Genomic DNA, 23,471 nt, shown 5'->3' on the forward strand with positions numbered 1-23,471 from the left:
CTTTGGATACGGTTGGTTTGGACGATGGAGGGGGGGGGCACCGGGCTTTTCTGGATTATGTTTGGGGTTATTCCCTTCTCTTTCTTCTCTCGCATGCCATCGGGAGTGGCGAGTTCCTGTCTCTGGTGGGAAATGGAGGCATGCAATGGCGGCATCTCTGTCTGTGCTTAGCCCTGTCTAGCAGATTTGATCAATTCAGCGTTGCATATATGGCTTGGCTGTCCCTTCCTCTGGCTTCGTTCTGCATGGGTCATCGAGGTTTCCGAAGGGTTGGCTGTGGTCTCGGCCACAAGCTTGCGCTATGATGTTCGACGGCGATGCGTGTGTCTTCTCATATCGACGCGGCATCCTTGTCGGCCACATTCGACCTGGTTCCGCTGTTAGGCTCCCCGACTTGTTAGCAGACAAGTACCTTACTGACGGAGCACTCCTTAGGGTCGAGCAAGACATGCTCTGATGCTATTGAGACTTAACGGCCCGGTTCTGTGCAGGAACGCACAAGCCCGTCACTTGCACGCGGACTTGCCATGATGTCAATAGCGGACTGCCTGATACTGCGCGCTGCCTATGGGAAGCCACAAGCCGTCACTTGCACGCAGACATGACGATGATCTCAATGGGGGCAGGCACATGGATGGCATTCCCAACATTCTTCCGTACCGCGCATTTGCCACCATGTTGCTGGGCATCCTCCATCAGGTGGGCGCGTCCGGTCCAGTATATCAGCTGCCCCTTCCCCATCCTCTCTGCTCTTTCCTCGTTCCTCATGCATCGGAAACTGAATGATTTGGCAAGTTCGTTCTTCACTTGTCAAGATATAAACAGGTTTCCATCGCCCATCTCCGAACTCCTTTCTGTAAGTATTATTTTCCTGCAATATCCATTACCTCTTTGCTTCACCCCTCACCCCCTTGCGTTGAAACTTCGCCGTCGCCGTCGTCGCCGCAGTAGTGCTGTCTTTGCCGCCCTTTGGTGAGCCCAGAGAGCCCGAAGATCGCACTGACAACAGTGCCTCGGGCCGGCGGCGATGTGCTCCCCGATATTCTTTCTCATCAGTGACATCGTGCTGCTTGTGCTCAGTGTCGGCCATTTCGCCGTCAGTGTTGCTAACACTTCGGTCTTTAGTACATCCCACGAAGGCGCCAACGTCTTCGGAATCCCGTCTCTCGCTGTCGGGCACCCTCACGGCTCGACATTCCCTTTTTTTCTCCTTTTTTTATTAAAAAAATGGAACCAACACCCCCCCTCTCTCCTCGCCTCGGCCCCTATGGCGAGATTATGGCGACCGAGAACACGGGGGGCACAACCAGCGCCCAGTTCTTCGAGGACGATGCCGTCTGCTCGCTCCTCGCGCACCTGGACGAGCCCACCGACCTCCTGGTGCTTGGTCTCCCCGACACGGGCAAGAAGTCGCTGTTGGCCAACCTCCGCGCCGTCGCCACCGCCGCCACCGCCGACGACCTCTTCGCGGCCCCTTCCTGTGCCGACGCGTGGCCTTCCTTTTGCTCGCCTGCCCCCGCCCCGACCCCCGACTGTGGGTGGCAGCTCACCGTCAACAACGCTCAATGCGCCGCATTCGACCTCGGCGGGAACCATCAGGAGTCGTGGTGGCGGTGCCGTCGCCTAAAGCAGCACCTGCAGCGCGCGCTGGTGCCGCAGGAGACGGACGAGCTGCTGAAGCAGCAACCACCGGGTGCGCGGGTCGGCGGAGTGCTCTTCGTGGTGGACTGGGAGGCGTGGCAAACGCACGAGAAGGCGTACCAGGAAATGCTCGGTGTCCTGAACATCGACCAGCTCGCGGGCGTACCGTTCGCTATCTTGTTCTCTGGCGCCGACCCCAACCCCGACGAGTGCAACCTCGCCGAGTATGAGAGCGTCTACGACCAGTGGCGCAGCTCCGTGCCGTCCGACGGGGAGGTAGAGGTGTTTATGGGCTCCGTCGAGGACCACTGGGGGTACAGGGCGGCGTTCGAGTGGCTGCTGAAGGACTTTGTGTGAGCCGGTTCGGCTCGGGGGTAACTGTATTCGTGCTGGGGATCTGGTTTCAGCCTGTTGGCTCTTGGCTATGTATTGTTTTAGCGGGCGGTTGGCTTCGTGTTGTTTTAACGGGCGTTTGGTTGGTTGGTTGATACCCATGAACTGGATGGAGGAGGTTGGATATACCCCTTTTCTTTCTGGGCAACGTTTTGAGATACCCTGGGGGCTCACTCGAGTCACCGTCGAGTTTATGCTTAAAAATATTCGAATTCGCGACAACCTAGTGGCATTTTATTTAGTGACTATCCACGTGGGATGCTGTTGACCGGCAATGTTTACTTCCCTCGAAACAAAGCTTCAACCCATTTGCAACTCGAAATGGACGGCACTTGAACCATGGTGCGTAATCTTGTTTACTTTCCCTCTGCCATCACCGTGTTGGTACCTATCAGCATCAGTCAAGAAATCCCCTCTTGTTACTACCTGGCATTCGACTCTGCCGGGCTGCTCCCCAGGTGTGTCCCGTGGGACAAGACTTGCATATCAAGTCACCTCGGGTCGTTTAGAACTCGGACCATTGTTGCTCGTCTATAGACCCGAACTTTGGGGTCCGCACTATTGGGTAGCCCGGTCTAGACATTTGGGATAAAGTCAGTTCCTGTGGGTAACAAGGCCATTTGGCAAGGAAGTTGAAGGAAGATGATTCGAAAAGAAAGAAAAAAAACCAAAAAAGGGGTGGTCGTGCAGGGCGGATAGAGACGGTGACCAGTGTAACACAATGCTAGAAAACACCAAACACGGCACATCAAGAATCACAGCATACTCCAAAATGATACACCTCTTATTCATGCGCGCTCTACAGAGGCCCCAACACAAAATAATACCCAAAACACTGTATACTACCACATACAACAGCCTCCCAAACCCCCCATCCATGCATTCGCATTCATGCACCTTCATAAACCACCGGCAAGCACAAAAACAAAAACAAAACTAGACAAAACAACCTAGCTCATACAACAACACCCGACCCCTCCCCAGCCGCACTCCCCTCCTCCGCTCCCTCACCGCGCGGCCCCGCCTCCACCTCCGTCTCCGTCTCGCTCTCCTCCCCCATCTCCTCCTGGGCCTCCTCGTAATCAGCCTCGGTCTCCGTCTCGGGGTGATCCGCCGCAGCTTCGTGCTCAGGCACCTGCTGCAGTCCCACCACCACCTCGCCACCACCAGCCACTTCCCCCGGTGCGTCAGAGAGTGGCCCGGTATTGGTATTACTACTACCGCTGCCGGTCCCGACTTCGACGAGCGACGACTCCGTGCCCTCGACAAGTGACCCCTCACCGCCCCCGACAAGCGACTCCGCACCCCCAACAACAACCGGCTCCTCACCGCCCTCGACAAGCGGCTCCTCCCCCTCCTTCTCCTCCGCCCCCTCCCCTTTGCCTTCGGCGGCAAGCGGCTCGCCGCCCTCGACCCAGACCTTTGCGAGCTCGCGCTCGATGTGGGCGTGGCGGGCCTTCCACTCGTCGACCTGGGCGAGCTTGGCCTGCAGGTCCTCGAGCTCGCGGCGGGCGTGCAGCATCTCGGTCTCGGTGCCGATGCGCTGCAGCTCCCAGCAGTCGTTGCGGTCGCCCTGGCCGAGGATCAGGTTGTAGGTGTGGTACTTTTTGAGGGAGGCGCGGGTCGAGATGGTGATGAGGGCTGGTGAGAGGAAGGAGTTAGTATGGGGTAATTTCGATTTTTGGGGGGTGAGGGTTTGGTGGTGGGACTTACTGATTCCCTTGTCCTTGCACGTCTGGTACAGCAGCCCTTCGACATCGCTCGAGACGGCGCTGGTGCCCTCGTCGATGAAGGCGTACTTGGGCTCGTGGTAGAGCAGCCGCGCGATCGCCAACCGTTGCTTCTCGCCACCACTCAACACGTCCTTCCACTCCTTGCGGGTGTTCCACCCGCCCTCGCGCTCGGGCAGGTACCCGAGGCGGGCTAGGTCAAGTACGTACTTGAGATGCGTGTCGTTCTTCCGCTTGTCACGCATGTCGGCCTCGCCGTCGGGGTAAATGACTTGGTCGCGGAGGGTGCCGATGCTGAGGTAGGGCCGCTGGGGAAGGAACATGATTCCGTCCTCCCCGTGGTTCTTGGGTCGGCTGACCAGGCCGCGGTAGACGGGCCAGAGCCCCGCAATGACCCGGGCAATGGCGCTCTTGCCGACCCCGTTAGGACCCGAGATGAGCAGGTGGTCACCGCGACGGATGATCATGGAGAGAGATTCTACCAGTTCGTCGCCGCCCTGGGGCCAAACCGCGGGCGCAACGATGGGAACATTTTCCAACCGTACGCCGTCGAACCCTAGCTGCGTGGTGCCTTGGATATCTGACAGGGAAAATGGCTCGTTCTCCCTGCCCTTGGCATGATACGACGCGGCATGGACCCTGTGCAAGGTCGAGATAAGCGTGTACACGCGGCTGGTGTGGCCGGCCAGCTCCGAGAGATCCTTCATCGAGTACATCATCCGGCCACCGGCGTCGGCGAGCGAGAGCATCAGCCGTTTGTTGGTGATGAAATCCTTCATGCGTGATCGCTCGCGGCCGCCCTTGACGGCGTGCTCGGCTTGCTCCAACTTGCCACCAAGACCACCCCATGCGGGCAGGAAGACGGGTAACGACGACAGGAGGTAGCCATAGGCACTCCAACTGTACTTGAGGATGAAATCCTCCAGCATGTTGTACTGGATCCTGATCCGATAGACGCCGGTCATCCACTTGGAAAGTGACGCATACTCCTTGTTGAGGAACCTTTTTTCCGTCTCGGAGCCGCCATAGAAAGCAATTTCTTCGGCGTTAGCGATCAAGCGTGAGTGTAAGCTGCGGAACTCGCCCTCCTTTCTGCCTTCGACGGCCTTCAACCTCGCGAAGGGCGGGGACAACTTCCGGAGGATGCTCGCTGTGATGAAGTAGTTGCTGGCAAGACCCAAGGAGGCTAACGGGCCGAGGGAGCGGAATAACTGGTAGTTGAAGACGCATATGTCAACAAATGGTTTCCCCAGGGACGAGTAGAGATTCGCTGCTGCGGCGCAAAAGTGTGTCAGGTCCTGCGTGATGAACTGGTCGGCTCCTGACCCCAGACCGCCGTCAAGGTTCTGAATCTTGTAATAGTTGAGGTTGTCGTTCAAGTACAAATCGTGGATGTACCGAGTTAACCGAGTGCGGAAGGCAATGGACACCTTGCATTCGAGAAACTTGATCATAGCATTGGTGTACGAGGCGAAGCCGCCGAGCCCACACCACTTGACCAGTCCCCACACGAAGGACTTGCCATTTCCCGCCACGAGATCGCGCACGATCTCGCCGTCGAGACGGGCGACGACCAGCGACATGTAGGTGCGCAGCATCAAGAAGACACCGTGGCTCACGAGTAGGCCGGCTTCCTTGCTGTTCCATCGCGGGATCATGATGCTTAGCAGGCTGAGGAACTGGTGAAGGAAGGCTAGGTTAAGGCCGGGCTTGGTCTGGGTCGATGGGACGAGCCCATCGCCCAGGCCTGACACCCTCGGGGGGTTCAGGAACAGGCGACGGTGAGCCTGGAAGGTGAGTGGCTTCGTGTTATGAATGACCACTTTGGCCGGGCGGTCGCGGTTTCTGTACGGGACGAAGATGGTGCGAGAGCCATCCTCGTTGTGAAGCCATGAGTTGGTGCGTACGAGCTTCCGACCTTGTTCTCTCTCGTCGCGCTTGCGCTTCCACCGTCGGCGTACACCTGCGCCGGCGAGGATGATGGAGGTGGCGAGGGCGAGCGTGGAGAGGAGGCGGGTTGCCCGTGAGGTGTTGCGCAGCTTAGAGCGGATGAGTTCGGCATACTTGTCGATGAAAGCGGAGATGGCCTCCTCGGCGGCCGAATGCCGTAGCGTGGACTGCGCAGCCATGATCACCGATGGCGAGCTCGGGTTGCCGCGGATGGCGCACCGCAATCGGGTCACGAAAACGTCGTGCGCGTCTCCAGATCCTCCAGCATCAGACGCACTTTTCCATCAAGTCTATCTGTAACGTGTATTTGGTTGGGTATTGTTGTTTCGATGCTTCTTTATCGAGTCGCGGAAGTCGCAATTGAGTTTGGATCGAAAGGGTCTCTGGGATGGCTCTGCTCTATTGTAGGGAGTGTTGGTGAATATGTTATCGATGCTTGATTTGGTTCCGAGGGGCCGGCCGTATTCTGATAAAAGGCAGAAGACAGATTGCTCAATGTTCGTAATTCCGTAATCTGTAGTTGGGGAGTTGTTGAGTTCTCGGCAGCCGCGATCCGCATCCGAAAGTTGGTCACTGGTGGCATGTGAAAGGTCCCGCAGCCACAGTCCGTCCCGCTCACGTCATGGAGACAGCCACTTTCCCCAGACAAACGCCACAGGGCCTGCTCTCCAGTCTCGAGCCAATCTGATGAATGCTCATCAGCAACGTTTCCCCGCACATGCTGAAGAGGTCTTGGCACGTTGGGGTTGAAGCAGCACCGGCTCCACAACACGTGCATAAAAGGTCTGAATAACTCCTGGATGCACAGGGGAAACCGGGAGAGGGGAGAGTCACCCAATGCACGTGTTATGCGGTTCCGGCGAGGAGAAGTCAACCAATATCGTCATGGGTTATTGGGAGCAAAGAGCAGAGACTTCCGCGGAACTTTGGAGGAAAGAGCAACCTTCGTACCAAGTATCCAAGTATTCGTATCTGAGTTTTACAGACTCACAGGTTATGATGAGGGACACTCGCAACCTCGAAGACTCCACAGAAACTTTGACAGATGAAAGGAAAGCCCCTGCTTGTGCCCCTGGCCGGCCCCGGAGAAGCCAGCCGGCTCGGGTTCGGGTTTATGTACAGAATATGTACAACTATCGGCCCCGGCAGCGACCGACCGGTTTGACTCTCAACTCCAGTACTTTGGACGTGAGAATGTTTCTGAGCCCGCATGCCCCCAAGATGCCGGTGCATCACTGGCGACAAGGCGGCCATGGTGAGTGGTCGGCGCTCAGTGTTCTGGGGCTGCTTGTCACTGCCCCGGGCGGTAACATAACCAATCAGACGGCCCGCCTGCAGTTCACCAGCATCCCCTGCCGAGAACCCCAATGCTGCGAGAGGATGCCATGCTCTGGACTCTGCAAATACCATCCACTGCAGCCCGGGCAATTTCTTGGCCCTGTGCGTTGGTGGATGCTGGTGTCGACGACTTGATGGAGAGCAACCTCGAAGCTTGTCTGCTGCGATGGAGCAATTGGGCGACTGGCGAAGATTCGCTTTTTGCGACGGTCCCAATCAGGCACAGCATTGGCCGACGTCCTTTGCCAGCTGGCCCTCCGATGCTCGCTGTTGGCAATGGATGCTTTGGGTCTGGCGATGCGGCGTTGAATCAAAAGCGGGCCCAATCCCCGGCGGGTGCTGCTGTTGGTTTGGGCCGTGAGCCACCGGAGACCTTACTCGTCCCACGACGGGCGGCTCTCGAGTGGCCCAGATCTCCCGCTCTCATCAGTCGCCAGTGGAAGGTAACGAGGCGCTGGCCGTTTGTCAGCCTGACTTGCGTCGGGCGGGTTTAGCCATGCGGGCGCCGGATGAGGGCATAGTATGGAAGAGGGGTGAGGGGCTTGCATGCATCGGTAGAATTCTTATTCAGAGGAAGCTGTTTGTTTGCCCATGGACCTCAATCCGATGCGAGAGACACTCTGCGCTCTTCATTCTCTTCCCCCATCAAAGCAGTCCGAGCCGGGGCATTTCTGGGCGGCGGGCCGGGCAGTGGATGGAGAGCTGAGATCAGGTACATGGCCGAAGCTGGGCCGCGATGGACCCTGTTAAGGTGAGATTGCAAACACGGCCATTAGCGCCCAAAAACCAGGGCGTTCCGGGAGGCGCCGAGCTTGACCCTTAACCTCTGCCATCGTGACTGCAGGCCCACAGTGTGCCCCAAGCGTACCTGAAGGGTGGCTAATCTCTGCAAGGCAATCCGCCATTCCACTCCTGGCTCCTTGCTCCCCCAGTCGTCCACTGTGCCTCGAGCGATCCCAGTACCTTCCCGACCCCATCACCTTTTAAGTTCAATCATCTCGCTTGCGCTCTCACGACTTCCTCAGCCGCCGATACGTCCTCTTCTCGTTCTCCATCCGCTCGGCCATCGGTTGGTTCATCGGCTTGCGATCCTTCAATCGCCGGTCTTCTTTTTTTTGGTCCCGGTTTCCATACCTCTCTTTCTCACGTCGCCCGACGCCGACACGCAAAAGCCGTGTGTGCTCGGTCCTTTCCCGATCGACCTCGCGCCAATTTCCCGCCCTGCACCGCCACCAGTCACGGTCAGATCGAGCTTTTTTCTCTTCGCGACACCAGCCTGTTTTCCCCGCGAGAACGCATATGCGAGGTTCCAACAACGGGCAGTCCAACTAGCGTCGTGACCAGACGAGCCGGGACGAGATACTTGGTAGGCATACACCGTTGAGATAGGGGCTGGGTCGCGCTGGGAAGCTCCGGATCCATTGAGGTGGGTTCCCCCCCTAGTCTACACAATCCTGCAGCCGCATCTATTGAGCGCGCGCAGGCGACGATGGCGAGCCCCTCGACTGCGCGGTGCTCTCATGCCGTGTGATTGAAATTGGACAATCAACATCGCTATTCAGGGGCGCCCATCCAAATTCTGCGCGGTGACGGCGCGCTAAATGTAGCGGGCATCGAATGCTCGCATTCTCATCGTCTGAACTCGCGAGCTAACTCGGCTGTAATAGGGTCTGAATTCGCTCACTAGAATCGCGGGCGCTGCCGTCGACGAACCACAACATGGCACGGGGTATGGAGGAGCGGCCGCAGGCCGCTGGGGAGAGCTCGAAGGAAAAGGAGACATTGACACCCGAGGATGGAGCCGCTTCGAAGAAGGGCCGGGGCCTTCTGCCAGTTCCATCAAGGTCATCTTCCCAAAAAGTCCAACCTTCGCCGACCGCCACAGGATTAAGCGGCGCGACGGCTGGTGATCCGAGAGACAGCATCGGCGGGCGCTCCAAGGAATCCAGAGCCAGTATGTTGCGACCAAACCACAATGGAAAGGCATCTAGTAACCATTTAGGTGCCGGGACAGGACCAACAGCGACACCGGGCAACTCGGAACCAAACTCGCCTGCAGTTACGTCCCACAAGAAGAAGAAGGGCGGCCTCCTCGCCCTTTTCGGCTGCTGCGGCGTGCCGGATAGCGCCAACGGAATCGACACCGAAGCACCAGTTCCGAGCCATAAGCTCGAGAAGATACCCGCACGGCCAGCTACTGCCAGCCGTAGGACAGCGACGCCTTCGGAACAACCCTCGGGCAGCAGGACCCACCTCTCCGAAAAGGATGCCAGCCAGCAAGCCCCACTCTCGCTCTCGCAAGGGTCGACAAGAAACGGGAAGCGAACCTCGGGGGTCAGCACCCAGGACCAGTCTACGGTTGGAGGCGAGCGGGACAATGAGTCGAAACAGACGACGCTCGTTGGCCCGGGCGCAAGCAACCTGGTGATCTCGGTGGAAGCACCACACACTGTGGGCGCCGACGCCGACAAGGTGGAGGAAGTTCCGGCAGAGAGGGATGCTGAGGGCGATGTGCAGATGCCGGATGCCGAGGGTTCGCGGCAACTAGGGAACCAAGGAGCCACAGGAACTGCAGACGAACCACTCCCGAGGGTTCCACCGCCACCCCCAGGACCGGTGCCAGCAGTCCCGAACGCACCCACCAGCACCTTGGCCGAAAGCCCCCCGGTCTTTGCACCCGATCAACCGCAGCGATTCCTCTTGCCTCCCCAGGCACCCGAGCACAAGGGCCGGAAATGCCTCGTTCTTGACCTGGACGAAACATTAGTCCACAGCTCGTTCAAGGTAAGCCAATGACGCAAAAGTTTTGCGAGCGTTTAAATGCTGACTGCCCCAGATCCTTCATCAGGCCGACTTCACGATACCGGTAGAGATTGAGGGCAACTACCATAATGTCTACGTCATCAAGCGGCCAGGCGTCGACCAGTTCATGAAGAGAGTCGGCGAGCTCTATGAAGTTGTGGTCTTCACGGCGTCGGTGTCCAAGTATGGCGACCCGCTTCTCGACCAGTTGGACATCCACAAGGTTGTCCACCACCGGCTGTTCCGGGAAAGCTGCTATAACCACCAGGGCAACTATGTGAAGGACCTGTCCCAGGTGGGCCGTGACCTGAAGGACACCATCATCATCGACAACTCGCCAACATCCTACATTTTCCACCCGCAGCACGCGGTTCCGATCAGCAGTTGGTTCTCGGACGCCCACGACAATGAGCTACTCGATCTCATCCCTGTTCTCGAGGACCTCGCTGGTCCCACTGTCCGGGATGTCAGCCTGGTCCTCGATGTCACTCTTTAAAGCTTTCTTTCTTCTTTTGCGGCCCAGCTTCTTCCGATCGAACTGTCGCTTGAACTGGTCATTGCCCCATTTCGAACAGCTGCAATCTTGGCCCATACCCGCAGCAAGAGCGCACATGCGACATTTTCTTAATATCCCGAGATTCGGTGTCGAGCTCATTCACAATTACGCATTGCCGTAGTCCCTATCCGACCTCCGACAAAACGGACAGCGCCGAGTAGATGATGATCATGGCCGTCTCTGATCGCGCCGAAACTTGGGGGGACACATAACGGCAATAGGACTAAAAGCAACGACGGGCTTGGTTCGAAATCAAAAAAACGTTCAACGGGAAGCGGTTTCAGGAGTTCGGTATATGTCCGAGACACGGGTTTACTTCGTTCTCTTCTCTTTTTTATTTCTTTTTTTCTTCTCACATTATCGGAGCTTTGAGTAGCAGGCAGACAGACAGGCAGGCAGCGACGGAGATTCGCCTGCGTTGTCAGATATCGGATCTTCCTGGTCTCTTTTTTTTATGTAACATACTCGGAGAGATCTTGACCATGGCTCAACCGAGTTAACCCTGCTGCAGATCGAGTCTGCACCGATCCCAGGCACCATACCCCAACCCCCTTGATGGGCACATGTCTATATTCCCGTTTCCCATTTCGTTTGTCCGTCCATACCCCCTAACGCACTCTGCCTGACCTCATTTATTCGTTCTTCTTTTAACATGGTATAACCTTCACAATGTCTGTTGTCTGATTAACACCATCCCCCAACATCATACCCCATTCCACCAGTGTACATTGAACTCTCCCTTTCCTTTTTTGCAAGTAGCATGTTTCAGAAAACAACATCGACATGGCGGCAGGGAAATTTGTGGAGGACCAGACAGTATTTTGGAAACAAGGAAGAGTTGGATGGCTTGGACTAAGTGTAAAGAATAGCTTGGGAGCTATGTCCCTATGGTCTGGTTGCATATAAGCGAGTGTACCGAGCTGTCAAAGGAGTGCATCATGAATATGGTGAGGCGTGATGAATACTGTGCAAGCGGCTGGACTGTGAGACAGTCTACCGTGTAAGTTGCCAAACCACAGGGCAACCTGAACCAGAGACAACAACGAACCCAACTCCGCCATTTCATTAGTCGCCATAGTTATTGAGCTTCGCAAAAAGAAGAGGACAGTAAGATTTTATCCTTGCTTTAATCAAGAGCAAAATAATCACTCTATCACAGCTGTACACAATATTGCCACACTTCCCCAAGTCATTTCAACGACTTTAATCTGGACACAGACCGAAAGACAGAACCCAGGCCGCTGATTGATCTCCTGATCTCCTGGAACCCATCGCTTCCATTCTTGGCAGCACGTGCCCGACCTCCCCAACGTGCCAACACAAACCACTGCCAGCTCGCCGTGGAGCCGGCCCGGGCTTGAAGGTTCTGGCCCAATCCCGGTCAAACAAAATTGCGGCGCCAAACCTCGAATCAAGCTGGAGCAGGGAGCTGTGACTTCGTGGCCTCAATTGGGAGCACGGATCACCTGCCGATAATTAGGGGCGCGAACTGCATCTCCAGCGAAACCATCGCCCAAAAATCCACCACGCGACTCCGACCGATTGACTTCATCCAGTTCACCACCACGCCGTTCATTCTCTCATTTCTTCGTCAATACCAGCCTTTTTCCGTTCTACTACCTTTCTAATTCCACAAGATGGTAAGCCAGCCTCTCAATTCCCTTTTCAACGACCAGCAAGCCAGTCAGGAAGCCAGCCAGCAAGCCAGCCAGCCAGCAAGCAAGCAAAGCAACTCGACCAATTCAAGCCCCCTTGCACACATCCTCCCCATCAACACAACACGCCTCTCTCATCGAACGAGCAAAACCACCTCCCACCCAGAGAAAACCATAGCTAACCAACCCCCCCCTTCTTTCCACAGTCCTCCCCACGCGCCGCCTCCCCCCCAACCGGCAGCGCCGCCGCCGGCTCGGCCACGGGCGCGTCGGCACGGCCCTCGTCGCCGCCGCCGCCGGGCGGTGCCCGCACGGCGATCCGGCGCCGCGCGGCCGCCGACCAGAAGGAGAAGATCGCCAACGTGCGGCCCAACAGCACGCGGTCGGCCGGCGCGGGCGGCTCCAGCAGCACCATGCTGCGCCTGTACACCGACGAGAGCCCCGGCCTGAAAGTGGATCCGGTCGTGGTGCTCGTGCTGAGCTTGGTGTTTATCTTTAGCGTGGTGGCGTTGCATAGTGAGTCCTCCTCTTGTTTCTTTTTTCCCGGTGATGATGATGGGGGGTTGGGGTGGTGGTGACCATGGGCTAACGGTTGTGACCACCTAGTCATCGCCAAGATTACTCGCAAGTTCTCGAGCTAGATTGTTTGAAGCGCGGCAGCCTGCATGGGCGAGACACTACACGGAGCCCGCACGTCGACTGTAGGAGGGAATGGTGGCCCCTTATCGACGGAGCGGGAGATACGAAGACAGGACAGGGCGTGTACGGGGGGCGACGGTCATCTTGCGGAATGCGGCCAAAAGGTGCTCTTTCGTCGGTTTCGGGTGTTGGCTGGGGATAGATACCTCGGGAAAACAAGCTGGGGATACAGCAAAAGCTAAGCATGGGATTCGGCCTTAGGTTTTGGCGTGCCTATTGCCATCTTGCAATATGTGGCCGCGGCGGATCCCGTTGATGGTTGTTGTACAATATCATATAATGCGTTGTTATGGGAATGCGAGGCTTCTTTGTTCGGGCAAACTGCGCTGCGGACGTCGTTGAGTTTTTGATGCCAGACACAAGCCCACTCGTGAGAGCGCGGATGGGTTCTTCATCAGTATAGCATTGAATGCAAGCCTCCTATGGCTTGTTCTCTACTCGTGTCTATGTTTCTCTACGACGAACTTGCTGGCGGCTGCCGGCAGGAATAGAAACTCGGTCCCCTTTGACGAAACCTATCTCCGAAAACCCACGGATCTGGGGGAACCATGTCGCTGACCGGAGAGCTCAAATGGAAGCTATCGAGGCAGCGTTACGGCTCGAATATTTAGTTATCGTACATTCCTCTACCTTGTGACGGCCGGCGCAGTTACAACAAGCCTAGTTACATGTCTAACTAGAATCATCTAACCAGGCTTCAGACGGAACTTACTACATGACTTATGGCCGGTGTTGGGGACTTCTAATTAGATACCAAACTTCTAAGTGGTGAGTTGAACGAGATAATCGAGAGAAACTTAGGTTTTGAGGAAGAGGTTCAAGTCCTAGCGAATCCCGTGCCTCTACCAAGTTTTTGTATATATTAGGGTATACGGGACCTGATAGGGATTATCTCTGGAACCGGGTCTAATTATATCTTTTAACCTCTGTAATGTATGAGGCAAAGTCAAGATTGTGAGCCCGTCACCCGGATGACTGGAGACTTGCATGACTTTTCGTCTGATATGTTTTCTTCTGTGAATAATGCCCTTTCTTGTACGGTTGGAAAACCAAAGGGCCACTCTGCCTCGTCGCCATCATCACTGACAATCTACGTAGCCTCTAGAGACGCTTTAGTGCTCCCTGCTGTTAGCGTTGTCTCACCGGTTTCGCATATCCAGGATCGAGTGCTGCGGCGGATCAAAGGTTGTCTTACCACAACGAAGGATGCCGGCCATGCGTTTGCCCATCCAATCCTTCGCGATGCCCAACCGCGGGATTGCAATCTTAGAGACATCCTACTCACCTCGGGACTGTGCCGGACCTCCCAGGGCCACCACCGCCATGCTCTCGACTGGGGGTGAATTTCAGTGCTCTCAATCCGCTTGGCCGCTGGTTCTGATGTGTGGTCGAATGTGAGTTTAGCAATTCGTTGTGTCTTTTGCGCCGCCGTTTCTAGCCGCGCCCGTCCCGTTGTCCAGCGCTCACGAATTTCTTCTTCCTCGAAGCCAAAATCTTCGAATTTGAACAGCCCGCATCGGGGAAGAGAGTGTACAAGGAAGGCGCCTGTGCGAATATGACCTGTGGCGTCCTCGCAAACGACGTGGCCGAAGTCCGAACGAGATACACCTTTCCCGGTGGGGAAACAGTCGTCGTGCACCACCAGGAGCAGGTTGTTCTCGATGACCGTGCTTTCTTTGGCGACTCGGGCGCGGCCGTCCGCCACTACGACGGCACCATAGTCGGCATACTCTGGGGCGGCATGTACCGCAGCGCGCAGGGCAACCGGCTCGAGGGCCGCTTCGTTCTCGGGGATCCTGCTCCAGAGCCCCTGTGTCTTGCCAACATCACGTTTGTTACGCCACTTCTGACGTTGTTGGAGGATATGGAAGCAGGGATTGCGAAGAAGTTGGGAGATACAGAGTTCACGCTCCGATTTCTATCACATGGCCAGGGCAGTCAATTGCCTTAGCCCTTGTGCAGACTCCGTTGGCCCCGTCTGGATTGAATGGGTGGCATTAGATCGGTGGAAACGGGAAGCGGAGGCGATTATTGGGTGTTAGGGAGGATACGGACCGGTGTGACATAGCTCTCACAAAATTAGGTAGTTAGGTAGTCGCTAGAGTTCTTTTTCTAGCACGTCTCCGGCTGGTCCCTGGCATATTCGGATGGTGGAAGGCCAAAACTTGGTGGGCGTGCGTGGTGCGTGACTGGCAACGTAGAGTTGCTGCGCGGTAATGTCTTTGCTTGGGGGCGGGTTGGGCGGCCGGGGGAGGGGCAAGCGCGGCAACAGAGACAGTGTCTCGGCTTGCTCGTTTCTAACATGATGATATGGAAGCGTCGTCATAGGGCGGTGACTCTGCATTCACGCGTCATTGGCCATGCTACTGTAGTTACCACGACCATCTATCCTGTTGTCCTCGGAGACGCGGAGAGAAAACGTGGAACTCGGTCAAGAATGGCCGAACATCCCACCTCTATTTGTCATCTGGAAAGTAACGCACTCGGTACATCTGTAAACCCCATAAACTGAATAAGCTCAGTGTTGCCAGCTTTCCGTGTGTTATGACCGGCATGGGCAAGCCGTCATGTGGCTGGGCGAGGTGGTTGTACCTTGGACATGTCTCAAACCAACTTGCAAGTCACCCGCGGGATACTGACCAATACCTCCAAAGCCCTCACCCACCACGAGTGCGCCGGCGATTCTCTCGGCCTGTAACACCACCCTAAAATGCATGTTGGCCGTGGGCCTGCAGATCGATCATCATTTACCCGGATATCGAATAGTTATGTACTTAGTTAGGCCTTCACCACTGTCACTCGGAGCGTTTGCTATTCACGTTACCGGATTGGTGCCGGGCCGAAATGTAAAATCAAGTGCCATGCCGCCGGCACCTCCATACCATGGCATTTGCGCTGATGGGCTTCTAGGATGGACTTCAAAAATAGCATACATTCCTGAGTTACTTTGGTGTAATCACAGGTTTCAACCCGTTGACTCTTCGTCGGGCTACTAACCAACACCTCGCATATTAGGTACCTAATAGAACGTTTCTCGGATTATGGTGGCCTCGTGTGATGCCCTTTCCCCTCGAAGGATCGGACCACATGTAGGGCTGTTTGCGGGTTTCGTCATCGGGCAGCGGAGATGTTGGTTTGGACGGGCGGACGGCGCAAACATGGACGGTTGCCGTCGTCAATGGAATCGCGACGCTATTTGTCGGCTCAGCTTGCCACTTTGTGGCCTTTCAGCGTTGGGTCTGGCCACTGAGAAGGACTCCCTCGCGTTGGCCGCCGCGGGGCGCATGCGGGAAACGGGCGCCCTGCATGCCCGACTGGTGCACTTCTTCAAGGGTGCCATGAGGAGCAGCGGGCAGACCATCCCTCAGGAGGCAGGCGGGTGATTTCAGCGGCGTGGCTTCGCATCCCTGGCCCTGTGTTCTGCGGCGCATTCCTTCGGCAACCACGGCCCTGCATCGCGCGCTGTCACCGGCTCGATGAGATAATGCGTGGCGCAGACAAGTGCCTTGGTGGCCCTCATACGGCGTTATTAACTGTGGCAAAAAAGCTATCCTGTCTACTTGGTAATGAATTTGGATTTTGATGAATTCGGAGTCGGGACGACTTGCGAGTCACTTCGCGGAGGATTCCTCTGGGAAGTAATGCCAAGTCTTACCGCAGCAAATCAGCCCGGACAACGGGACCCGCATCCCCGACTTGTGGAGTGTGCGGCCAGTGCGGGTAAACCCAAACCACGAGCCAATGGTGCTTGGAAGCTCCTTGCACAAGCGAAGCCTTCGATTTTACCCCACACTTCCGCTCTCGTGGACTCTCATCAGCGTGGCATCCATGGTCTTAAAGTCCCTGACAATGGGCGAATCGCAGTCTCGGCCTCAGGCTGATGGGGAATCCGTCTGGCTGGTGCTGGCGCTTGCACGCGGGAACCCCTATATTGCAACCTCACGGCCGAGCATGCAACCTTTGGCCAAGCTGCAACCTCACTGGCGTCGAGCAAAAGACAAGTCTTGCCATGACATCTCTTCCGAATGCTGAGAGCCGCCACAAAGCTTAGAGCCCACCTCGAGCCCACCACGTGTGGTAGAGGAGCTGGAGAGACCGATGGTTGTCTTTTTCTGGGCGTGCCGCCGTTCTGCGAGCTGAAGCAACTGGTCGTCCGACGCAGTGCGACATCGCTACCCATGCGGTTGGGCCAACGACGGCGGTGTATGCAGCTCAATCTTGAATGGGGCGACGTAGTTGGAGGGATATATGGCAGGTTATTTTGTTCCAGTCAAAGCTTAAAGAAGGAAGCGGTCCGCTACCGGGATATGCTGAGTTTTCTGCTCCTGCCTTTTGAATCCGCATGAAGGGCCAGCAGGCCGATGAGCTGGTGGTTCAGGCGAGAAACCATGTAGTTATGGGTGTCCATCTGTCTTTCTTCCTTGACGGCCCATGGGTTGGGTTGCGAGGTTGGCTTGCAACAAAACGCTCAACGTGGTTTTGAAAAGGATCGGCCGATTTCTACCCGTTACCAGACATACCAGAGCACAAATAGAAAATGAGGGGTCTGCCAGAGAGTCGATCTGCCGTCGCCCGGCGTTTGGGAGGTCCTTGAATGCAGCATGGAGAGCCACAGAGCGTTGCGCTTAACCCAACAAATCGAACGGCGCCCCCTCTGGGAGGAATATTCGGTGGGGTTCCTTCCTAGGCGACCCACACCCCGCCAGGAACTAACTGTTCTGGAAACGAGCCGGTTTTTCCAATCGAGTTATTGCTCGCAGGGGGGTACTTGGCAATTGTCACCATGTAAAGTACAGGAACCTACCCTGACCTCCCAGCCCTGCGTGCCTCTTCAACATTGAGCTCGCTTGTGTGTCGCTTCCTCTTCGCCGGAGCATCGAAGCTCTTGTCGATCCCTGCACTCTGCTGAGCCCTACGTCCAGCTTGTTTCTTTGCGGCTGGAAAGCCCTCTCGTTATCCTCGAACTGTTTCCAGTAGATTTCAGCATTCGGATTGCCCTGTACGATACGGGCATGCCTCGACCAACCCCGACCCGCACATGTCGCGAAACACCGAGCTGATACTTCGTTCCGATGCTGAATTGCGCAACTCGAATTGTTCCGTCAAACCGTGCAGCTTGCGTTACCCAATACTCATAGTTAATATTTGTTCGAGACTCCGAACATCGCGCGCCACTTTATGTGCCTCTTAGCTTTTCCAATACAGCTTGCCGGATGATTGCTCTCGCGCCACTCGACCCATCATCGGTATCCTGGGACTTCCTCACATCGTCCCACGAGATCAGATCGACAACAACCAACCCCACCTGCCGACTAACGCCCCGGGCGCCTGGTCTCCTCGGCGCTCGCCATGGCGGGGTTCTTCCAGAAACTCAAAGGGGCCGGATCTGTAAGTTAGACCAACCGCTGTGTATCGGGGGACCATCACACTGGAAGGAACACCAACCAACACACACACACACAAACACACACAAAGCGACACTAACCTCTGCTTTCTCCCGCCACCTCTCAACTACGTGGAACCTCGTTTAGAACTGACATTGCCACCATCTAGGGTGTTTCAAAATCCGATAGCACCACAGCCACAAGGAACAAGAAGGACGAATCTCAACCGGACTTGACACCAGTCGAGAAGCTGTTGCACAATGCGGGGCCCATTCGGGAGGATGGCAGCGACAAGTTCTTTGGGCTAGAAAATGTGAGGGCCGCCTACGAACTTAATCCTTCATAGCTGCAATTAGGACTAACCATTGTTGTTCAATCTAGTTCGGAAACACCTGGTAGGCAGAACCACACGCGACACAAGTCCAAAATCCACACGGGCAGAATACTGATTACCCTCTTCGCAGTTATTGTAATTCGATTGTTCAAGCATTATACCACTCCGAGCAGTTTCGAGAGCATGTGGTCAATTATCCTCCGCCCCAACCTGGGGACCAGTTGAGCGGAACTAGGCAGAAAGTCAACGTCACAATACGGCCTCCAGCGCAGGCAGACGCTAATGGGGCTGCTGCTGGGCCAAGCAAACCACGACAGTCTTTCAGCGGAGGCCAGCTGGCGCCCCCTGTACCACCCTTGCGGCCGGAGGACAAGCCAGATTCACCCGAGTACAAGAAAAAACAGGCCATGATCAAGGGCCCGGTATTAGAACTGGCACAGGAGAACAAGGACTCGTATGGCATGGAGGAATGCACCTTTACAGGTCTACGGGACATCTTCACGACTTTCATCGACAGCCAGTCCAGGACAGGCGTGCTGAGCCCACAGAGGTTCTTGGACATCTTCAAGCGCAACAATGAGATGTTCCGCAACTCTATGCACCAGGATGCCCATGAGTTTTATGGCATAGTGCTCAACGACGTTATTGCGAACGTGGAGGCCAACGGCAAGCGGATGCAGGAGCTGGCAGAAAGCCGAAGCGACAATGACCCGTCCCAGGCAAATGGCACAGCGTTGTCAAAAACCGGCCCTGACATGGCGACGCGGGCTTCAGGGACTGGGTGGGTACACGACATATTCGAGGGCGTGCTAACCTCCGAAACCAGGTGCTTGACCTGCGAGACGGCATCACAGCGTGACGAAACGTTTTTGGACTTGTCCATAGACCTGGAGGAGCACTCATCTGTGACTGCTTGTCTGCAGAGTTTCTCGGCAGAGGAGATGCTGTGCGAGAGAAACAAGTTTCACTGCGACCACTGCGGCGGCCTACAGGAAGCTGAGAAGCGAATGAAGGTCAAGAAACTTCCGAAGGTCCTCGCCTTGCATCTGAAGCGGTTCAAGTACACCGAGGACTACAGCCGGCTGCAGAAACTCTTCCACCGCGTTGTCTACCCTTACCACCTCCGTATGTTCAACACAACCGACGACGCCGAAGACCCCGACAGGATGTACGAGCTGTACGCCGTGGTAGTACACATCGGAGGAAATGCGTACCACGGGCACTACGTCGCCGTCATCAAGACCAAAGATCGCGGGTGGCTGCTCTTCGACGATGAGATGGTTGAGCCGGTGGACAAGCACTTCGTCCGGAACTTCTTTGGGGACAAGCCCGGAATGGCTTGTGCCTATGTGCTGTTCTACCAAGAGACGACCTTCGAGAAAGTGCGGGAAGAGATGGACGCCGAGGGTGTGGACCAGGTAAAGCTGGCCGCCCAAGCAGCCGACCTCGCTACGGCCACCGACGCGACCAATGGATCGTCCAGTCAAGTTATCCTCTCCAAGCTCAACTCACAACCGCTGCCCGCGGTAGATGAGAATGAAACACTAGCCGCGCTCGATCAAACAAAGTCGGCTTCTACTGAGGTCGACGCTACCAATCCCAGCGGCCAGCTACCCCCGCCGCTCTCCGATTCCGAAACCCACCCCCTGGCCGCAGCACCCCCAACCGGCTCGGCCGTTATGACGGAGGCAGACAAAACTGCCACTTCTTTACCCAAAACCAAGGACCAAATTGCCAGGGAAAAGAAGGAACTCAAAGCTCGGGAGAAGGCCGAGGAGAAGGCACGAAAAGCCGCAGACAAGGAGCAGGCGCGCGCCACGGCAAAGGAGCGCCAGGAGGCGCAACAGAAGATGCGAGAGACCGCTCGGCTCGAACGTGAACAGTTTAATAAAGCCATCCAGGAGAGCAAGCAGCTGGCAGCGGAGGAAGAGAAAAGGCAAAAGAAAGAGGGGGCCGTCACAACAGATACGGCCACTTCCTCCGATGCGTGTGGCAGCGATGAGCACCACTGGAATGGTTTCCTTAACCGCACCAGTCGAACAAGCAAAACCATGGCTCGCAAATCCATGACCCGCAAGAGCTTTGCTTTCCTGCACATCGGGCAGAACAAGGACGAGGACAAGAGCAGCGACACCAAAACAGACAAGATGGACCACAATGAGACGAACGGCGAGAACCACGTCAACAAGGGCGAGAGCAGCGCCGGCGGTGGGGAAAACGGCGCTCCCCACTATCAGAACGGGACCAGTAGCAGCGTCGGACCCGCCGGAAAACACCACAACCACCTCCTGCCACGGGCCATACCGCGGTCCGATACGGCACCCGGGGCCATCACCCAGCTGCGCAACTACGAGAACCACGACAAGGACAAGGATAAGGATAAAGATGCCCACAAACCGCCGCTGAAGGAGAGGTTCAGTTTTGGGCTCGGCAAGAAAAAGAGCAGCAAGTTCTTGTCTTCGTCTTAGAAGGGCATGAGACGTCTTCTGCCTTGTTGTACCGAGCCAGGGCCGGAGACTTCGCCGGCCCACGATACCGCGGCTCCGGGTCGCTCCTGATATCGGCGGCAGCGCGCTCTCGACATCGGGTTCGGGTTTGGGATGTATCCGGCCTGTGGCCTATTTGTTCATGTTGCATATATCTTGTTCGGCTATATACGTGGTTGTGGGTGTATAGAGTTGCCTCTTCCCTCCGGGGTTTGGATGTTGGACTGAATCCGACCGAGCGAGTGAGCCCCTTGGGGGGGGGGGGGATACAGCGCGCTTGTTGGATGAGTTGTGTGAAAAACAAGGGAGGGTTTGCGGAGGTTATTTGGCTTTGGCTTGTACGATCATGGCTCAGCGCGGCAAGATTCCTCGGTGTAGTATACCCGGTCCTCGGTTCATCTGACTGCGCGGAGTTTCGGGTTGAGAAATGAAGCGAGTATTACCAGCCGTGTGATGTGATCATGCTAGTGGAAGCAAATAAGTTGGAGCGCACTCGCGTTAACTCGTTCCCTGCTTCTTACGTTTCGTTTGGCCCCCTTTCCGAGTTTTATATGTACCGAGTCAGTCAGGCTTGTCACCGGCCAAAATGCATGCAGCAATGCCCGAGCCAAATACATTCCCGCCCGAAACGCCTGCAATTAACACCGGTGCTTCCGTTCCGTAGATATGACATGGCCCGACCCGTCACCCGCAGCGCTTCGGTCCACGCAAGGGGACATCAAAGCAGCCAATACGCTCTCCTCCGTCCCCGCGCTGCCAGTCTCGCCTCGTCTCGTCTCTCCCCACAATCCACCACCGCACGGCGCATACCACTTAGCCGAGGATGAGCTCGTACACTATGATGAGTGTGTTGATTATAATTAGGGGTACTGAAAACGACGCCGGGGCGCCGCAGACGTCAGCATGGTGATTCCATTCTCAAAGTGGATGGCGCGGAGCTTACCCCTCATGACCGTCCGCACGCTCGCGATCAACTGGATTATTTTGTATTTTACGCTGCTGTCTACTTCTTGCCCGAAGCCGCGCTGGTATGTCGCCGGGGCGAGGCCGACTGTGGGATGGTTGTTAGTTTGGACGGTTTGGTTTTTTGGTTCGTCTCATCCATTGGAAGTTTTGGGTCTGCCAGGTTTGGTACCCTGGGCTAGAGGCATAATCGCGACTGAGGGTTGAAAGGGAGGATAGGGGCGAGCGCAAACGTACCGCGCGCGAGGAAGCGGTCTTCGGAGGGGATGCAGATAGCGTTGAGGAGGAGGACGGTGACTGAGGTGGCAGTGCGTTAGCTGGGGTGGTATAGATTATGCGGTCGGGAGAGGGGCCGTACCATAGATGAATTTCCCGAGAATAGACATTTTGACGGAGTTGCGCACCCAGCGCTATGGTGTCGTCGCGGAGAAGGGGTGTGTGTTGCTTCGGCCTGCTGGCCTCTTTGCGCCTGGTTGTCCTCTTCGTGTTCCGGCGAGAGTTTAGTAATTAGGTTTCAATGTAGGCTGCCGATTGGGTCTTCCGCGCCGTGCGTTTGCGACCGCGACTGTGACAATCGTCGGGGAGGTCGCCGGCGTCGATGTTGGTTACAGTGGGATGCACTCCGAATGCACGACCCGATGTTGAAAGCTGGCAGGCAAGGTACGTACTGTGGTACATTGCCTCCAGAGCTGAGCTAGCTCGAAATGGAAAGGTGGCCAGAGCTGAGTTGCTTGGCAGTGAGGCTGGCCGCACGACCCTAACCCTTCCTCTCCAACTTAGCTATGTCTCGGTTTTTGAATCTTTTACTCTCTTCGATGTTGAGTCTCCGAGTTCTTTATTCGTATGCCCATCTCGAGATGCAATGTATACCTACATTTACGTGTTGTGGATATGTAAAATATCATACCGATCAGCTACACCAACGCAGGATTATGAATATATTCAGTTATCGATTAATTGTCTTGGGATCTGCGGGCTTGAGGGGAGTTGATCTTGGATGGCTTCCATGTGTCTGAGGCGAGAGTTATCTGCCCACGGACCAACGGTCTCTGAGTTACCAGAGACTGAATCGAAAGGCTCAGGCTTGTTTTGAGTTCAACCAGAAATGCACCAACCAGGAAAGCGCTGCCCCTGGCAGGCTCGTCCAGTCATCAAGGTTCTCAGTCGACGACGGCAACTGCCAATGTGGAAAGAGCGGCCCATGTGATTGTGATTCATAGGCCTTGCCAACTTGCACAGTAAACTTCAAATTTTCATCGCGGATTGGTCTTGGGCTCTCGGCCTCTTCACGACATGCACCGAACTAAGCCCGAAACCGCAGATCAGGAGAGCAGCAGGCCGATGTTGTTTTGCCATCCTTCAACGCAACTGGAACATTAAAAGCCTCAAAGGCTCCACGACTCACTGCCACCCGAAACACGCAGCCGTGTTGAATTGGCTAAAGTCTTCTTTCTGTCGGATTTCATCCAAGCCTTTCTTCAGTCTTTGTTCGCCAGCAACTCCTGGCTCACCGTCGGTCAAGGTCAGGTGAGCAGAAAAC

At 56.0% G+C, this 23,471-nt stretch overlaps 8 protein-coding genes across 8 annotated transcripts; 5 read left to right on the forward strand and 3 right to left on the reverse strand.

The window, feature by feature from the left end:
* Positions 1 to 285: 285 nt before the first annotated feature.
* On the forward strand, positions 286 to 1,998 carry B0H64DRAFT_470194 (uncharacterized protein; the record flags this gene model as incomplete). Its single annotated transcript, XM_062807821.1, has 3 exons — positions 286 to 379; positions 436 to 856; positions 1,126 to 1,998. The coding sequence occupies exons 2-3, from the start codon at positions 602 to 604 to the stop codon at positions 1,996 to 1,998; spliced, it is 1,128 nt and encodes a 375-aa protein (XP_062663578.1). The 5' UTR covers positions 286 to 379; positions 436 to 601.
* An 803-nt stretch (positions 1,999 to 2,801) lies between these two features.
* B0H64DRAFT_351498 (ABC transporter transmembrane region 2-domain-containing protein) lies at positions 2,802 to 6,254 on the reverse strand. Its single transcript, XM_062801467.1, has 2 exons — positions 3,748 to 6,254; positions 2,802 to 3,675 (listed from the first exon to the last, which is right to left on the reverse strand). Exons 1-2 carry the CDS (start codon positions 5,891 to 5,893, stop codon positions 2,990 to 2,992), a joined length of 2,832 nt encoding a protein of 943 aa, XP_062663579.1. The 5' UTR covers positions 5,894 to 6,254; the 3' UTR covers positions 2,802 to 2,989.
* A 1,440-nt stretch (positions 6,255 to 7,694) lies between these two features.
* On the forward strand, positions 7,695 to 8,610 carry B0H64DRAFT_6402 (uncharacterized protein). The gene is made up of 3 exons (XM_062808551.1): positions 7,695 to 7,803; positions 7,946 to 8,478; positions 8,536 to 8,610. Exons 1-2 carry the CDS (start codon positions 7,789 to 7,791, stop codon positions 8,390 to 8,392), a joined length of 462 nt encoding a protein of 153 aa, XP_062663580.1. The 5' UTR covers positions 7,695 to 7,788; the 3' UTR covers positions 8,393 to 8,478; positions 8,536 to 8,610.
* B0H64DRAFT_6371 (HAD-like domain-containing protein) lies at positions 8,514 to 10,704 on the forward strand. Its single transcript, XM_062808548.1, has 2 exons — positions 8,514 to 9,836; positions 9,889 to 10,704. Exons 1-2 carry the CDS (start codon positions 8,772 to 8,774, stop codon positions 10,348 to 10,350), a joined length of 1,527 nt encoding a protein of 508 aa, XP_062663581.1. The 5' UTR covers positions 8,514 to 8,771; the 3' UTR covers positions 10,351 to 10,704.
* Positions 10,705 to 11,622: 918 nt separating this feature from the next.
* B0H64DRAFT_6366 (Sec61beta family-domain-containing protein) lies at positions 11,623 to 13,205 on the forward strand. Its single transcript, XM_062808547.1, has 3 exons — positions 11,623 to 12,050; positions 12,272 to 12,581; positions 12,672 to 13,205. The coding sequence occupies exons 1-3, from the start codon at positions 12,048 to 12,050 to the stop codon at positions 12,704 to 12,706; spliced, it is 348 nt and encodes a 115-aa protein (XP_062663582.1). The 5' UTR covers positions 11,623 to 12,047; the 3' UTR covers positions 12,707 to 13,205.
* Positions 13,206 to 13,903: 698 nt separating this feature from the next.
* On the reverse strand, positions 13,904 to 15,480 carry B0H64DRAFT_369366 (uncharacterized protein; the record flags this gene model as incomplete). The annotated part of the gene is made up of 4 exons (XM_062802023.1): positions 13,904 to 13,933; positions 14,050 to 14,141; positions 14,232 to 14,682; positions 15,430 to 15,480. 4 exons carry the CDS (start codon positions 15,478 to 15,480, stop codon positions 13,904 to 13,906), a joined length of 624 nt encoding a protein of 207 aa, XP_062663583.1.
* A 2,379-nt stretch (positions 15,481 to 17,859) lies between these two features.
* Positions 17,860 to 21,190, forward strand: B0H64DRAFT_6493 (uncharacterized protein). The gene is made up of 4 exons (XM_062808566.1): positions 17,860 to 18,152; positions 18,318 to 18,461; positions 18,530 to 18,543; positions 18,613 to 21,190. Exons 1-4 carry the CDS (start codon positions 18,114 to 18,116, stop codon positions 20,948 to 20,950), a joined length of 2,535 nt encoding a protein of 844 aa, XP_062663584.1. The 5' UTR covers positions 17,860 to 18,113; the 3' UTR covers positions 20,951 to 21,190.
* A 591-nt stretch (positions 21,191 to 21,781) lies between these two features.
* Positions 21,782 to 22,317, reverse strand: B0H64DRAFT_437257 (Yos1-like protein; the record flags this gene model as incomplete). The annotated part of the gene is made up of 4 exons (XM_062806232.1): positions 21,782 to 21,804; positions 21,912 to 22,019; positions 22,169 to 22,228; positions 22,290 to 22,317. The coding sequence occupies 4 exons, from the start codon at positions 22,315 to 22,317 to the stop codon at positions 21,782 to 21,784; spliced, it is 219 nt and encodes a 72-aa protein (XP_062663585.1).
* Positions 22,318 to 23,471: the final 1,154 nt, after the last annotated feature.

Source organism: Chaetomium fimeti, assembly GCF_033439085.1.
Source record: "Chaetomium fimeti strain CBS 168.71 chromosome Unknown B0H64scaffold_1, whole genome shotgun sequence".
NCBI classification, from domain to species: Eukaryota; Fungi; Ascomycota; class Sordariomycetes; order Sordariales; family Chaetomiaceae; genus Chaetomium; species Chaetomium fimeti.